General features: G+C 49.3%; 4 protein-coding genes across 4 annotated transcripts; 1 reads left to right on the top strand and 3 right to left on the bottom strand.

Moving 5' to 3' along the window:
* Positions 1-622: 622 nt before the first annotated feature.
* On the bottom strand, positions 623-1461 carry F5J12DRAFT_823835 (uncharacterized protein; the record flags this gene model as incomplete). Its single annotated transcript, XM_051745413.1, has 2 exons — positions 1237-1461; positions 623-1186 (listed from the first exon to the last, which is right to left on the bottom strand). Coding segments are annotated over exons 1-2 (286 nt in total), but the record flags the coding sequence as incomplete, so codon positions are not given.
* Positions 1462-1487: 26 nt separating this feature from the next.
* Positions 1488-2665, bottom strand: F5J12DRAFT_823837 (uncharacterized protein). Its single transcript, XM_051745414.1, has 2 exons — positions 2249-2665; positions 1488-2143 (listed from the first exon to the last, which is right to left on the bottom strand). The coding sequence occupies exons 1-2, from the start codon at positions 2657-2659 to the stop codon at positions 1937-1939; spliced, it is 618 nt and encodes a 205-aa protein (XP_051601087.1). The 5' UTR covers positions 2660-2665; the 3' UTR covers positions 1488-1936.
* Positions 2666-8508: 5843 nt separating this feature from the next.
* On the top strand, positions 8509-11421 carry F5J12DRAFT_40363 (putative phosphatase regulatory subunit-domain-containing protein). The gene is made up of 4 exons (XM_051739253.1): positions 8509-8604; positions 8667-8760; positions 8820-10914; positions 10969-11421. The coding sequence occupies exons 3-4, from the start codon at positions 8879-8881 to the stop codon at positions 11186-11188; spliced, it is 2256 nt and encodes a 751-aa protein (XP_051601088.1). The 5' UTR covers positions 8509-8604; positions 8667-8760; positions 8820-8878; the 3' UTR covers positions 11189-11421.
* F5J12DRAFT_934806 (WD40-repeat-containing domain protein) lies at positions 11221-13815 on the bottom strand (the record flags this gene model as incomplete). The annotated part of the gene is made up of 7 exons (XM_051749595.1): positions 11221-12424; positions 12489-12640; positions 12691-12811; positions 12864-13209; positions 13272-13382; positions 13445-13513; positions 13576-13815. 7 exons carry the CDS (start codon positions 13813-13815, stop codon positions 11655-11657), a joined length of 1809 nt encoding a protein of 602 aa, XP_051601089.1. The 3' UTR covers positions 11221-11654.
* Positions 13816-15622: the final 1807 nt, after the last annotated feature.

Below are 15622 nucleotides of genomic sequence, written 5' to 3' on the forward strand. Positions count from 1 at the left end.
TCTGGGAGAATGACAAGTTGACACTGGTTGCATCCCACCCCTCTAGCATGCTTCATCCATCCCCTCCTGCACATGGTATGTAACTCCACCTTTTATCTATCCTTATTTCACTTAATAAGAAATGCAGATGTCAAGAGATACCCCATTTGCTTTTCATTTGACCCCTCACATGCACTGCATAACAGTAATCCACTTGTTGATGGGTTCATGCACCAGGAGGCTGTGCTGGGCCAAGCAGTCAAGTTACATGATGATGGCTGGATCAGAGGCCCAAAAGGACAACTGCTACTTTGGATCCCCCTAAGACTTCGGAGTCCATTTTACTCAATGTGGACCATAGCAGTCATTCCTAGAGGTTGTTGCACAGAGTTGGACTTGAGTCAGATGGTCCATGGCAAGGAGTGGGGCAAATGTTTCCCTTCCATTGAATGAATGGTGTCTTAAATTGTATTTTGATGTTGTATATATGTATCTGCTGCTGCAATGCCACATATTAGTTCATCCCCCATATTTTTCCAATCATCATTTTACTCTGCTAATTGCACTGATGTCCTCTGCTATCACATTCCACATGTTATCGCAAGAACAAATCACTTCGACAGAAAATCCTGGTCCGTTGAGACAGGAGTAATAGTAACTCATAGGGCCGAACCCCTGGCATGATGTGTTCTTCCTTTTTGGAAGGTACCATGGAACTTCCCACAACGGCGTGGTATGCCAATCCATTAAGGACAAATTGGCAACGCACCTTCACGGCATCACATAGCCAAACTATCGGAAAACGATTGGGAACAACCGTAGAAATGGACGACGTGACCCACATAGATATGACTGGCACATTACCGTAAGTCACATATAAGATAGACGAGGCAAATGAGGGCCTGGACCTGGCCCGACACCGTGGAATATTGCTCAATCACCGACGCCCCAGAAGTGTACGTGAGCAGACTTGGGTGTCACAATAGGGACGCTGGTGGCGAGAGTACCTGGAACCGACGCGAAGGGCATCATTAATGAAGTAAAGGCCGGTCTCGGCCTAACCTTGCAGTTCATTCGAAGAGCTTCGGAAACTTTGCCGAAGCAGTTACTTAAATCACGATAAGAGATTGTCTTCTCTGCGAAGACGCTGGGGAATAATATTGCCTTGATGCATAGGCTAGGTTCCATCGGGCGAGATTGAGCATGAGTAAGTCCCATTTCGGTTTCACGGTGAGATTCGCTTACTAGCGTCATCAGGAACAATCGACCGGTTCTTATGAATTGTGTGGTAGTAGGGAGCGAAAAATCGTTCTACCCGCGACAAGCAAATACCCATAAGGCTGGGAGACCAGAGGAGAAATGACTTCGTCAGCCAACACTTGCGGCATCCAAGTAAATCTGCGAAGAGAACAGACATTGTTCGAATAAGACACCTGTGCAATAGTGGCATGCCAGGCGTGTAAATTACAGCATCCGACTTACCCATTTTTCTTCAAGTCCCCCAATGTTAGGGTGAACGTGCACGGGGCAATGATGGCATCACGATTAGTTGCTTGTGTCTGTGTCTGTGTTGAGATCTCGTGGACAGAGGGTTTCATGTGGTCTCATCAATATTTGTGCCCCTGTACCATTTGTTTGATTTGCGATGATCAGCTTTACCCCTGGAGGTAGGAGAATGACATAAGGAAGGGGCATCGCAAATTGAAAACTCCCAATTCCATTCACGAGGACGTCCTAGAAACTGCTTTTGGTAAGGGAGCCACGTCCACGACTCCACTATCGTTGACACATTGCGCAAATCCCCGCAAAGCGGAGTCAACTATCACGATAGCAGGTAGGGTTTGGAGCGTTATTTGAGGGCATACGCTCATAACTCCCTGGTATCACCGAACTATGACATTTGTCACTTTGTGTGGCTTTGCGGGAGAATTCGTCACAGGCTCGCCGGACACAAGGCTCAACGCCTGGTCTCCCAGAAAAGGATACATGTAGACTGGCCTTCCGGAGTGGTGAAGGTTTGATAAGACCTAGAAGAGCTCCACAGACACCAATAATGATACGCCCTTCGGGGTACCCCAGGACCGCACGGTATCACTATGATCCATTTTATTCGACGACCGAAGGGTGCAGAATTGTACTTGTCAGCCATAGTTGGTGGAAAAAGCTATGAAATGGCTTTGGGAAACGAACCTTCATGGCGAACGGAAAACACCTACGATAGCTGTTATCGAACAAAAATGCCAACAAGTGGTGTCCCAAAAATTATGACAATGATCATCCCTCGCGCGGAATTACACGCCTCCACGTAGCTGTGTCTGTGGACGTACATAAGCGGCTGAGCGGCACAAGCGGAGGGTGATAATGGCCATGTTGGGAGCCCGGAAGAAAAAGATTCGATTTTCTCTGCGAGAGAAAGTAACGGTGACCGAACTTGAAGCATAGCTTCCACGGCTCGACTTCGCCTCAATGTCAGGCAGGACAACACTGCCAGTCGAAAATGCCACATCGCTACAGGTCGCTGAGGCAGGCAACTAGTATCCGATGCCTCAATAGGTTGAACATGCCATGGTGATGATGCCCGAATCTGGACGACGTTGGCAGGGCTTGAGCTGGGGATTGCGGCAGGTACGATTCTTACCACGTTGTCTACATCTAATCTAAATCCATCTCTACCTACCATTGTTGCGTGCTTCTGCAGGATGTTGACTGTTGAGCCTGAATCCTCACATCTACTTCAGTCCATTTCCCGTAGACGCGTTTCTCTACTTCAACCTGAAAACCATACACTTCATTTTCGATTCTTCAAGCACGCGTTCGAAGAATCCCAAGGTAGATCGCAGCTGGGTCTTACAACGGAAAAGCTACGTATGGGTGGTGGGTTACCTCGAGCGAACCGACATAAGTTCCTTCTGCATTTTTCCTTGCCTTGCTCCAATCAACCATCTCCTTTTCCCTGTGCAGGAACAGGTCTCTATTCCCATACTTCTGGCTTACCTACCTGCTTCTGATATCAATCCCTCGGTCTTTATGCGTGCATTGATCATCTCACCGGTGAATGGTATTGGCATTATATTACTGCCCAACGCTCTTATGGCCATGGCGGAGGTGCCTCCGACACCCTCCCCGATCTGAATTTGAGTATCCGACCCAGCTTGTCCGCGGAACTCTTCGAATCGACCTCTATACCCTCGGCGCCCGATCGACTTATCTTGATGCACCATGCTGCCAGTAACGCACACGCGAGTGGCAGAGCACGAAGGATATGATGTAGGGCTGTAGTCGGACCAGTGTCCTGCGGACGTGCATATCGTCAGGCAATGTGATACGTGCCTTTTCTCGACGAGCCGAAGTTCAACGTTCAACCACCCACATCACCACACCCACGGAGAAATCATATCCGGTAGGCACCTGTGGCAGATTCCCGTATGAGATCACAACGGAAAATTTTCTTCATAACTTTCTTTCTCTTCAAGGTATTTCCAATTGAGATTACGAGTTCATTCCGGACCTCTAATACTGAGCTTCGGTCCTTCTTTGCCATTCCCGCCGCTAATAGCATTGTGGTTATCGCTGAAGAGTCCGCAGCTTATCCAAAGGCGTCCCTTCATTTCTCCTGCCGCAGAAGTCATATTTTACAATTTTGTGTACTTCAATACCCTATGTGCAAACCAGCTCGTCCGTATCCGTCTAGGTACTAACCTTCATATTATCCCCCTTGCGGACGACCCGCTTCGTTGGCTCGTCCAAGGTCGCAACAATACATACTTTGTCGTGACACGGTGTCCAGACGTGACCATCTAAACCTCATGCTCGACACCAGAAAAGAATGAGGCGCAGCCCACACATAGCTTCCCTTGCTCAACCGCCCCCCGACATGTCACATGATGTCACGTGATATGTCGGGGGGCGGTTGAGCTGGGACAGCTGATGGAGACCCCAAGGAAGATCGTGACTTCGATCACTTGTCCAGCTGACGGAGGTGACGATCCTCCGCTGCAACCCTTCCAGTACCCCGCGTACGGTAACGAGCCGATGCTTGGTACCCTGTATGCGAACCTGTTTATCATTCCCATGTATTTTCCTCTCAAAACTAGCATGACTCCACAGCCACCACTAGTACTGATCGTGATCTGCAGTTTGCCATAAATGTCACGTAATGACACCAGTTGCAGGGACTGTATCCTGCGAGAAATTTTCTACACTAACCTGACTCACCGCGGTACTTCTGCCTATGTCAGGGTGCTCTGCTCGAGTGACCGACCTTGTCACGATACATAGGTCAAATGTGGTACAAACGACCAACTTGGAATCATCGTGGGATCAGACACATCGACTGGCTATCCTGCCGAGTTTCGTTATTCCAACAGTCGCACCATACATTTGAGCAAATGCTAGTGTCCATCTCATTACTCACGGAGCAAGATGCAGATTCGGTTGCACCGCCAAAACCAGGGGAAATGACTTACACGGCATCCGCCGTGACGAGTGCAAGGATTCCTCACACAATACATTGAACTTCATCGCCGAATCCGCAGTGTCCAGCTTGTTTGTCCTGTAGCATGCCGTCACAACGAGGTTCATTACTATGGTGTAATACCACCGGTTGACAGGCACTCCAAGTGTGCGCCCACTGAGTTCTTCCGGCGTCGCCGGGTTTGCGTTACGATGATCGAAGCAGGGACTTGGGTAAATGACATGCGGCCCTTCATGGTATCAAGTTCATGCTTGGCCTGTGGACGTCAGCAACGAAGAGTAGGACGAGTCGCTTTGGCAGAGGGCGTACGTCCGACCGCATTAAGGTGGAGTAATAATGAAGATTCTATTGCAGAATAGAATCGATAACCCTAGTATGAATGGTCTTCTTTTATCAAACTGTCACAGATGAGAGGCCTGCGCCTAGCCTCAAATGGTAGAACACAGGACAGTCATCGACGGCCCAGAAGCTTACGTGGGTAAACTTGGGTGTCAAACATGGGGACACTGAATACCTCGTAGTTTAATCATCTCTGGGGGTATGTCAAGTAGCTGAGACGGGTCGCGAAGGCCATCATCGACGAAGTTACCCCTATACTCAGTCTACCTACCGTTAATTCGCTGAACGCCACAAACTTCGACCTGCCACTTACTTGAATCGCAGTAGAGTATCACCCACTCTGAAAGAAACTATGAGAAATAATATTGCTTTGGTTCGTAAACATCACGAAGATCAGGACACAGGTCGAGACTGAGCACGAGTAAGTTCAACCTCGACTCCAGAGTAGGATTCACTTATCTGGCATTATTGGAAACGGTGAATCGATCGAGCGGGTTTTTAATTGTATTGTGGAGCAAAAACCGTTCCACCCACGACATGGCAAATCTGTCAGGCTGGGAGACCAAAGGAGGAATGTCCTCGTGAGCCAACACTCGGGGCGCCGAGGTAAATCTGCGAGGAGAGCATGGACTGTTCAAATAAGACGATTGGGGTGGGGGCACTGACGACTGACTGATTACAGAATACAGCTTACCCGTTTTTCTTCAAGTCCCCCAATGTTGGCATAGACGCAGTAGGGGGGTTCACGGGGGTAATGATGGCATCACGATCGGATGCCTTGGTGATCCTGTGTTGAGGTCTCGTGGACAGAGGGCTCCATGCGGTCCCAAACCAATGTTTGCGTGGCTGCGCCATCTGTTTGACTTGCAATGTGTGGGCGCGGCTCCCTTACCAAAAGCAGTTTCTAGCAGATGTCCTCGTGGACGAAGTCGGGGTTTTCAATTCGCGATCCCCTCCCTGTTATCTGTCTAGAATTCTTAGGTATGCCGTTCTCTTACCTCTATGGGTAAGATCGATTGTGCAAGCATCATTGGAACATGGCGCATTTTCCCACAAAGTGGAACCATCTGTCGCGATCGCATGCAACAACGTCAGGGTATTATTTGAGGGGGTACCCTCATCTATGAGTTTCTTATAGTAAATACCTGGTATCACAGAACAATGACGGCAGAGTCCGTTGCAGACACGCTTGGTTAACCCGGACATATGGCTCAACGTGGCTGGATGTCTGGTCTCCCAGAAAAGGATATCGATTGGCCCGGAGTTCCTAAGGCTAACACGCTCGGCTTGATACGGCCTGAAGAACTCCATGATCTCCGGATATCCACCACCGTGGTCGGAATCACTACGAACCATTATGTGTATAATGAGCAGAGAAGAATGCAGAATTGTACCTGTCGGTCATAATCGGTGGAAGGAAGCCAAGGAACAGCTTTGGAAAATGGGCTTTAATCATGGCAAGCGGGAAACGCCTACGATAGCCGTTATCAAGGGGGGAAAAAACTAACAAGCGATATCCCAAACCCCTGCGGAATTATACAGGGAATTACAGTAGAATTACTCACTTCTATTAGCTTTAGCTTCAAGCAATTGAGCAGCATGCAGATAAGAGCCTTCGCCCGATCATTCTTACTAATAAACGATGGTCCCAGTCTGTAAGATGACGGTATTATGAGTGGTAAAAACATATCATGGTTCCATTTTCTCAGCGGTGGTCCCATTGATATTGAATCAGCCTCCGGGACCAGGATAGCGGGTCATGTTTCATATGATGATCACATCCAAAAGGTCGGTGCCTGGTATTGGTATTATTGGGTTACAACGCCCATTTGTCAATAAGTTGGATGTATTTATTTTTTGACGTTAACACACTGACGTCGTATGTAGGTATGTATGTACACCGTAAGGTAAATGTGACAGGAGGCGTCATTCTTAAAACTTGCGCGGTCACTATAGCACCACTGGAGTTATGAGGAGTTAAGTCGGCCATTCTCAAGGGTGAAGAGGCGTAGATTAAATCACAGCGGCATCAAATCATTTCCCACCGCGCCAGCCCACACAAACATACGGCGCAGGACGCGGATACAAACCCTTCTCGTGTAGTAGGTCGTAATGCAGAGGAACATGTGAAAGAGCCGCGGAAGTGTACATACCAGGCCACAGGGCAGGGGCGGGAGTGCGGAACCGGAACCGTAGACGCAAAATTTTAGGACCGAATGGAAGGAGGGTAGTACATGGTAGTGGTATTTAGGGGTGCGCAACGAGTGCGAAGGGTGCGGCGGTACATTTCGGAGTGCACCGAGACAGGGCAAAACAGTCGGACCGGAATGCGCTAGATGGCGTAAGATTCTCAGGCCAATATGGCGGATGAAAAGCGCGCCCACTATTAGAAAGGGGTGCAGGACGATAGAAGCTGAGGACGTACACAACGACTGCGAGGGGGAATTGATGGGAGGGAAGAACACGAAACGGAAGAGCGACTACCGAGTCGGAGATCCCAGACTCATCGAAGGTCGCCTACTTAACGCCTACGAACTCCGGTCGTAATATACATACATCCACCCTGTAAGAAGTGTCAGCCGTCCTGAGAGTCCTCTGACATGCCAGGATGACATGTTGCGGTGGACACACAAGGCCTGGCAGTGCGTGTGTGTACAGGTGTGTACTTAGGAGTGCGCAATCTGCGCGCCGCCATCGGATGATCGGTGCGCTACACAGCTGATGTGACATTGAAATCTTCCCGGCAACACTTGCCGCAGCCCGTGTTGGCGTAAGTTGCCGACCACATAGGTAAGTTCAGAAGTTCATTCCAAGAAGATGAGGAAACCTCGTAAGCGCGAAGGCCTTATCGATCACACGTGTGACCTGATGGAATACCGTTCGACAAGGTAAAGACAGGTAAAGACAAACAAGCTATGCAGCGGCAAACATTTTAGTGGCTAACATGGCGAAGACAACAAATAACCAGATCCTGAGATTATTCCTGTCAACCAAATTGGCGCCGACAAAGCAAATTGGCTTGACAGAAGGATTCGGATGCTGGGAAACGATGGCATGTGTTGCTGGGCAGGTCTCAGCTCGTCCTCGATCTGGATCCAGGGACATCATATGCATGCGCTGCAGGCTCATCTGTGGACCGATATTCCAGAAGACATAGCGGTGTCAATCACCACGATAGCACTGCCAAACCTTTCCAGGCTCGACCACATCCAGAGCAACTCCGATACCAAAAGGCCCAGACTGGAGCTGGAGTGGAGTCTTTTGTGGTTTGCTTTCCTGTAATGGTTATTTTCAAATGCCTCGCCGCGTCCGCAGCCTCGATAGGTTGGTACTATCGTTATCATTTTGATAGTTGCTGAGTTCGATGTAAACCAGGCGCCGAGTCGCGAATGATAGCTTATCCTAAGAAATGATAAGAAACCACATAAAATGTATCGTAACCCTAAGTTCGTGACGGCCCCTGCCATAAATAATAAACCGGGACGCACGTGTGGCGGCGAGATTTGATTGCAAAGGTCGATCGGGCTGAATTTCAAAACCGCTCCATCCCCCGTAGAAAAAAAGAAAAGACAACCGTCTTTTGACGACGACGACCACTGTCCAAGTCGCTCGCCCTCACTCCACCCCGTCAGCGAGCGCGGCACGACCAACCACGCTCTTTATCTGGACGGCTCTTCACGACTCTCAGGCATCGGCGACCGCTCTTCTGACCATCTCACGCACTTGTTTACCTGGGTTGACTGTCTGACATTGGCATCATATTCCCTGCGTTGGCTCATCTTAATTGTCCCTCATCATCTTTCCTCCGTCCGGTGAGCGCACAATCTCTCTAGTATTCTACACGTGCCAGCCACTTACTAATTTCTGACGTCAGGCTTTTTTAATAGTATCCTCCGTTGAAAAGTACATACTTTTTACCTCTGTCTATGTCCCTTTCCACCTTGCTTTAAACCAGGTGGATCGATCAGGTCTGTAATTTTTGGTGCTGAAGATTCCGGTTTCCAATCAACTTACAATTCGTTGACAGTATATTAGTCACGCATCCCACTCACCAGGTTCCAACCGAGTGCTGATTGCGAGAGAAGGATGAGTTCAACAGTCTGTTTGACGGACACGTCCGCTATACCATTTCCCTCCAAGGGGTTCGCCTACGCACTCTCGTCTAACACAGCAGGTCGGCCCCTTCCTCACATACCCCGTCGACCGCGGTCTTCTCCCAACGGTCATGGCCATTCTTATTCTGATTCGCACCTTTCGCGGATGCGAGAACCTAGCTGTTTGACCTCCGCGAATCCCTCTACGAATCCCCCGTTACCTCCTTGCTATGAGTCGGATTCGAGTTCGTCGTCCACATCTTCTGATGGAATGTATCCCACTATCATTCCATTCTCGAAACATTCTCTCTCTCGACGTGCGCACGCGCAAGTTTCTACGGAGACGACAAGCATCAGGGTGAAGGACAACGGTCCCGACAGCCCGTCACGTGATGTTTCTGATGATGACACATCCTTACGGATCAGCGTGGAGAAGTGTGCCTTGGACCAGCCGGCTCCAAAGCATATTCGTCACGCTTCCGAGCCGGTGAAGGCGAACGCGCTTGCAGCGACTCCTCCCTCTATCTCCCCGTCAGAAACCCGTACCATACGCAAAAAATCTGGTGAGCTAGTAAAGCCGTCGCTTAAACGACGCCCGCAGCTCTCCGTGGTGACAGGTGGTGCCTCCGCTAAGAGTGCACCAGCGACTCCGACAGCGACAAAAGCTGTGCACTTCGACTCTAAACTAGAACACATCAAGTTGTTCTTAGCGGAGCAGAAGCCCCTGGCAGTTTCGCGGGATGGTAGCCCGAATAGCGATACTAGTGGCACGGACGACTTTCCATCTTTTATCTATGGCGATCCTCCCAAGGCACAGAAACAGGTTCAGATGAGTATTCGTAATATGCCTCCTACGCCAAGGAAAACCGACGATGTGGCGCTGCAAGAGCTTACTCTTTTGGAAGATCAGCGGACTCTTCTTGGCAGAGTACGGGTCCGCAATATTGCCTACGAGAAGTGGCTGGCCGCGCGATTCACAATGGATTGGTGGCAGACGACGAGCGAGGTGGCTGCGCGTTACGAGAAATCGGTTGAAGATGGCGCGTTTGATATCTTCACATTTTTTATTCGCCTACACGACATATGGAATCGGATCGAAGAAAAGTCCCTGTTTATGGCGTTGCGGTATGTGACCGGGGGTAAAGAGTTTTGGGATAACAACTGGGGTCGGAACTATCATGTCAAGTTCGTTGCTAATCCAGTCCCGCTATCTGACCGGCAGAGTGGAGTTGCGGGTAATGCAAGCGACGTGTCGATGAAGGACTTAAAAATGCGCCTCGAGGAAGTCGCAAGAACGAAGGCAGCACCCAGTGCTGCGTCAGCTTCACGGACACAAGCGTCTTTCGGCGCCAGTCCCACCTCTCCACCGTTACCCTCGCTAAAGTCGCTGTCGCAACGATACGATTTTGGTTCGGCGACTAAGTGGAAGTTGCGCCCCACACTTCGCCATACAAGAAACCATACATACCCCGCTGCGGGATCCCCCCCTCCCCATGACCCCAGCCCAATGGGGAGAAGCGTGATTGATGGCGAAAATAAGCAAGAGGAATCTTCGGACTCCTCGGAAGCGCAACCTCCGTCCACACCCTCGTCGTCGCCTCTGGTCATGTGTAAAGAGACCCCTTCGTTACCTCATGTGGCTGATACCATCGAGACTGGCCATTCGGCTTCTGGTACTAATCCGTTTGGTCGACCCCACCGCCCAGACGGACGTAAAAGGAATCATATGCGAGGGTATGTGGACCACGCTATGCCCAGTTCCCCGACTGTAAAGAAGACCCCGGCTGGCTCGTCTCCCCATACTAAGCCCTTGAATGGGCTGAACCAAGGTCTTCCGCGGCTGCATTCGTATTCGTCTGCGGAGAATTTACTGTCCATGGATCATGCGGGTTCTCAGGACACGCAGGAAGATGAGGAGACAGGGTCTGCCGAGGTCTCGCCGACGAACCCGCCTGCTGGGCCGGGCACTACCCATGAAGATGGCTCAGGTGCATCGCCGGATGATGCCTACAAGCAATTCGTTAACCAGTATGTTTTTGTTGATCATCCCTTTATGTCGACACCAATGTTTTTTTTGTATAGGTACTGTTTCTACACCGGGACAGACTCGCTACTCGAAGACTCGACCAGTATATATCCACGCACTTCCCCTACGATAACCTTCGAACAATATGTACTCTCGCAGTCACCCCCTGGCCATACGTTTTCTCCTCATATCCGGGACTTGGCAACCTTTAGCCCTACCCAACCAAGCGGAACCGTGACTCCAACTGGCCCGTCGATGACATCCATTGCGGGATAGGCATGATTCTTGAGTCGCCCTGCATTTTGGTCATGGCGACGAAGACCGAATAGACTCATTTTCCTCATTTTCTTCCATGTCATCATTTACCCGACACTAAACCACCCACTCCCGCTCCCAGCGTTCCCATGGGACGTAATGCCTTCAGGGCCCACCTACCCTGATGATATGATCCCGATTTCACGCACTCCACACGTTATATAGTGCATGCATACCGATCCGCATCCTCACGCTTCTTTGCTCTTTCTATTTTTTTTCTATTACACGTCCTTTCCTCTGGTCTCATTGTCTAGTCTCGTATCGATATTAGTTATCCATCTTGCAGGATGTACATCTAGGACCAGTTTTCTTTATCATCATGGCTTTCAACCCCTTGGGGCGACCATTGCAAATTGTGGGATATTTGCAAGTACAAGTTCGAAATCCCACCCGCAAACTGCGACGATATGGATACATTTGTCTACTGTTAATGCCTGCCTCCCCTGCGAGGGCCCCCACGTCCTCCATAATACCCCCCTCTCCTTCCGCTCCATGAATCATCACCCCGACCACTTCCCCCTGCTCCTGACCACGTATCCTCCTGAGCCGGAAATGCCCCACCTGGCCTCGCCACACCTGTAGGACTTGGCACGCTGGGAGATGCTGCATTAAGGTGTTCGGCTGCTCCAAGCCCAGGTATAAAATCATCCGAGTTCATGCCGTCGTCACCCGAAAACGGCACACGGGCATCTGACGAGGGTCCAAACGGTGGGTTACCATTCGTAGTCGAATATCCCACTCCATCTGTGTCGTTGCCCCACCATTTCGCCGTCCCACTACCTCCAGCGGCAGCGAAACCGTTCCCAAGCCCACTGGCACCGGTGCCGCCACCATAGCTGAATCCAGGCACCATGACCTCTTCGTCTTCTTCCTGTCCACTCATATCCACCACTTCAGGGGGCTTCTCACCACCACCCGAGAACACTGACGTGGCATCTCCCGGGCGTTCCCTCGACCAGAATCGTGTCGTGTGGTCGTTGGAGGCCGTTACGAGGATGTGACCGAGTGGATGGAAGGTGAGACACCACACGTTGGAATCGTGTGCCTGTGAGAGCGTCGCACGCGGTCCGTGTGTTGTGAATGAGAAAGGAGATGTGCTTGAGGAGGATGGCTCAGGGCCTGAGAGGTCCCAGTGCAGAACGGCGCCCTCTGAACCACCAGACACGAGGATTGGATGAATGGGATGCCAAGTGACAGCTGTATATAGCCGGGAGTGTATGAAATTAACTAGGGCGTTGACGAAGAAATGAACTACACGTACAACACACTTCTTTTTTATGGCCTTTAAGGACCCGAAGTTCTTTCATAGCACGAATATCAAAGACGCGCACAGTTTGGTCACGAGACGCGCTGGCGACGAGATTACCGTTAGGAGACCATGCAAGGGCCTGAATGGTGTTCTTGTGCTGATGGCTAGCCAAAATGTGAGTTGCATAATTTAAACTGAACAACAAAAAACCTACAGTGTTGAGAGTATCGTTCCAGTGCGAGGATCCCAGAACTTTATTAAGTTGTCTTTGCTTCCCGATACAAGAAGGCCCTTGGTCGGATGCCACTCGACACATTTTACATCCCACCCATGTCCTGTTTTTGTGTTCCATCATCAGAAATTGTGATGCAGGACATAGCTTCGTACCAGTGAGAACGCGCTCTTCTCTGCTCTCCTCGAAAGACCATATACGGATGGTAGAGTCGTCGCTTGCAGTCGCAAACCGTCCATCGTTCGGACTGAAACTAAGGCCACGGATGGCTTCACGGTGTCCCTGCCACGCATTCAAGTTATTCATGTTGGGCTGAAAATACTTTATAATTCCGCTCTGGTCGGCCGACGCCAAATATGCTCCGGAATGCGTGAATTGGAATGCGCGAATGGCAGAATCATGGGCTTGCAGAATCGTCTCAAAGTTGAACGTCAAGCCATTCCAGAGTGTGAATTCTCCGCTTGTCGAGCCGGTCAATACACGCCTTCCTTCCGGTGTCCACTGGAAAGGGGGTTGTAAAAGGCAGGTCATCAGGCTGTCTGTCAAACCAGAATACCTCGGACACGGACCGTCACGACGTTGACTGGACAACGTATTTTATTTGTGGACGTATGGATAAACTTGGTGCACAGTGAGGTCGAAGAGTTATTTGGATACGCAACAGGAGGAAGAAGCTGAACAATATCATCATCCATTCAGTATCCACGAAGCTACCCCTGTTGAAGACAATCCCTACATCTATTATGTACGGTGGAGCAGGTCTCATACACGGTACATAGCTTGGATTTGGGCGGTGTTTTCGCAACTGCAGTGAAACACGACATTTCATTTATTGCTGTAAACCAACCTGAACCTCTTGTGACTTACCAGAGCCCATCTGCCCATTCCGCCATTGTAATCCACCGTCCGACGGGGTCTTGTTTTCTTGACAGCCTTTCCATCTGCTAACTGTCGGGCTGTAGCCATCTCTTGTTCGAGTATTCGTGCATCGTCAACCGGCGGGGGTTGTGGACCGGTCAGGTATCTTTTTGGCGTCCATTCGTGTTCCCAAGGCGGGGGACGTGGAATTGCGGTTGGTGGAAGAAGTAATGGGACTGTAGCCGTCATGTTCGTCACATTCCACGCGTTAGCGCAACAACACTCTACAAATTGGCGAGCAGCCTGGACATGTGTTTGATTGTGTTTGGTATAGTGGCTGTGCGATCCATTCGGTGTTCTGCTGATCTTCAAATTACGGTAAACCTCCCCTGTCTCGAGGCATTTGTGATCGAACAGCGTTTGCTTCTTCTGCGGCGCAGCAGTCACTACATATAGCTTACTTCAGGGTATCCATACTAGTCAGTATACCCACACTTTGGAGGATGCAGTCAGCCAATTATTTCCCATTGCATTTACCGATGCCATATGGAAGCTCCTTGGCCCGCTCTACTGCAATGGAAAAAAAAAAAAAAAAAAAAAAGAAAAGAAAGAAAAAAAAAAAAAATTCCGGTGGAGTAATTCAACTTTTTGCTTTGAATACTTACATAAAAGACGTGGTACACTCCCAATATTCCATCGGGTGAATTCATACTATGCAGGCATGGAACATGGTTTTTGCTGTGATGGATCTATAATTTTGCCTACCAGTCACTGTTGGGATAGATTCCATTTCCTGATACAACTTGGAACTCAGAACACAGGCCAGAGGGCCTGCATTTTCTATTGCAATTTTTTGGGAAGAGGCAACCTGCATGCACAGCAAAATCAAGTGTGGTTGCATCAATGATAGATCAGAGTAAAACCATTATTGGATTACTGTTGTGTACATTTCTCAATGGCAAGCTCAGGGAGAACACTTACAATTACTTGCCACCACTGAATGGCTTATCAGTGGTCCTGATCAGAGGTCTACATATGTGCAGCCTCTGTCAAGTTCAGTGCATCTCCATGTTGGTTAGGGTGGAATTGATTTGGTTGGTCTGAACACAGGTGAACCTGATGTTACCCCTCTTTGTCTTTGCACCCTTCAGTATGTGCCTTAGGAAAAGCCAGCACAAGGTATGTATGCATGACAGAACTGCAGGTAGCAAGATAACTGCCAACACTCATTTAGACCACCTCCACAGGCAAAGTATTCAACTATGTAAACAGTCACAATGAAACACAGATCTGTTGCCTAGTCATAACTTATGTGTCTCCACACCAACAATCTTCTGTGTCAGGGAGTCAAATGTCCCCTGTCATGAAAGCAGTACTGAGCTTGGTGATGATGCAAGAAGGCAGATCTAATACTTCTTATGTTGGGTGAGCCTCACAGAAGACTGAATAGAACAAGTATGTACCACCCAAGGCTGATTACCACTTCCACAGAGCCTCATGTTGACTTTATAAGAACTATGCAACCATTCCAGATAACAGAGTTCTGGTAGCCTCTGGAACAGTAATGGACTCATACACCCAAAAGATATAACTTTCATGTGCAACTTTGATTAACCAGCATTTACCCATTGCTGGAGCCAGGTAACTAGATCACCAAGAAAGTTCAAGTCAGATTCATCAAGTCCTTTTAAGGTTAGGCTTTTCAAACTCTTCCAATGAAGAACATTGCTGCCAGGAGACCTTGTGGGGGGAGGAAAGCATCAAATGAAACTGGTTGGAGTGATTTCCAGATGGTGGACATGCAGGAATGCCAAACAAACTGCCTCAGATAAATGGTGTGCAGTGAAGCCAGAAAGACAGAGGTAATTGACCTTATTGAACTTGGAGTTGAGGTCTTCAAAAATTACACTCAGCAAATTGCCTGGGAAAATTGGAGAATAATCAAAATTTCTGAGTCATGGAACAACAAGAGCATGCATCAGTGTCTTCGAAAGAGCACACATACACACAAATTTCTCAAGTAGAGGTAATTGAATACTATTTGGGCATAGGTCAA

Source organism: Pisolithus orientalis (genome assembly GCF_024613125.1).
Source record: "Pisolithus orientalis strain OTSU chromosome Unknown F5J12scaffold_10, whole genome shotgun sequence".
In the NCBI taxonomy this organism is placed as follows: Eukaryota; Fungi; Basidiomycota; class Agaricomycetes; order Boletales; family Pisolithaceae; genus Pisolithus; species Pisolithus orientalis.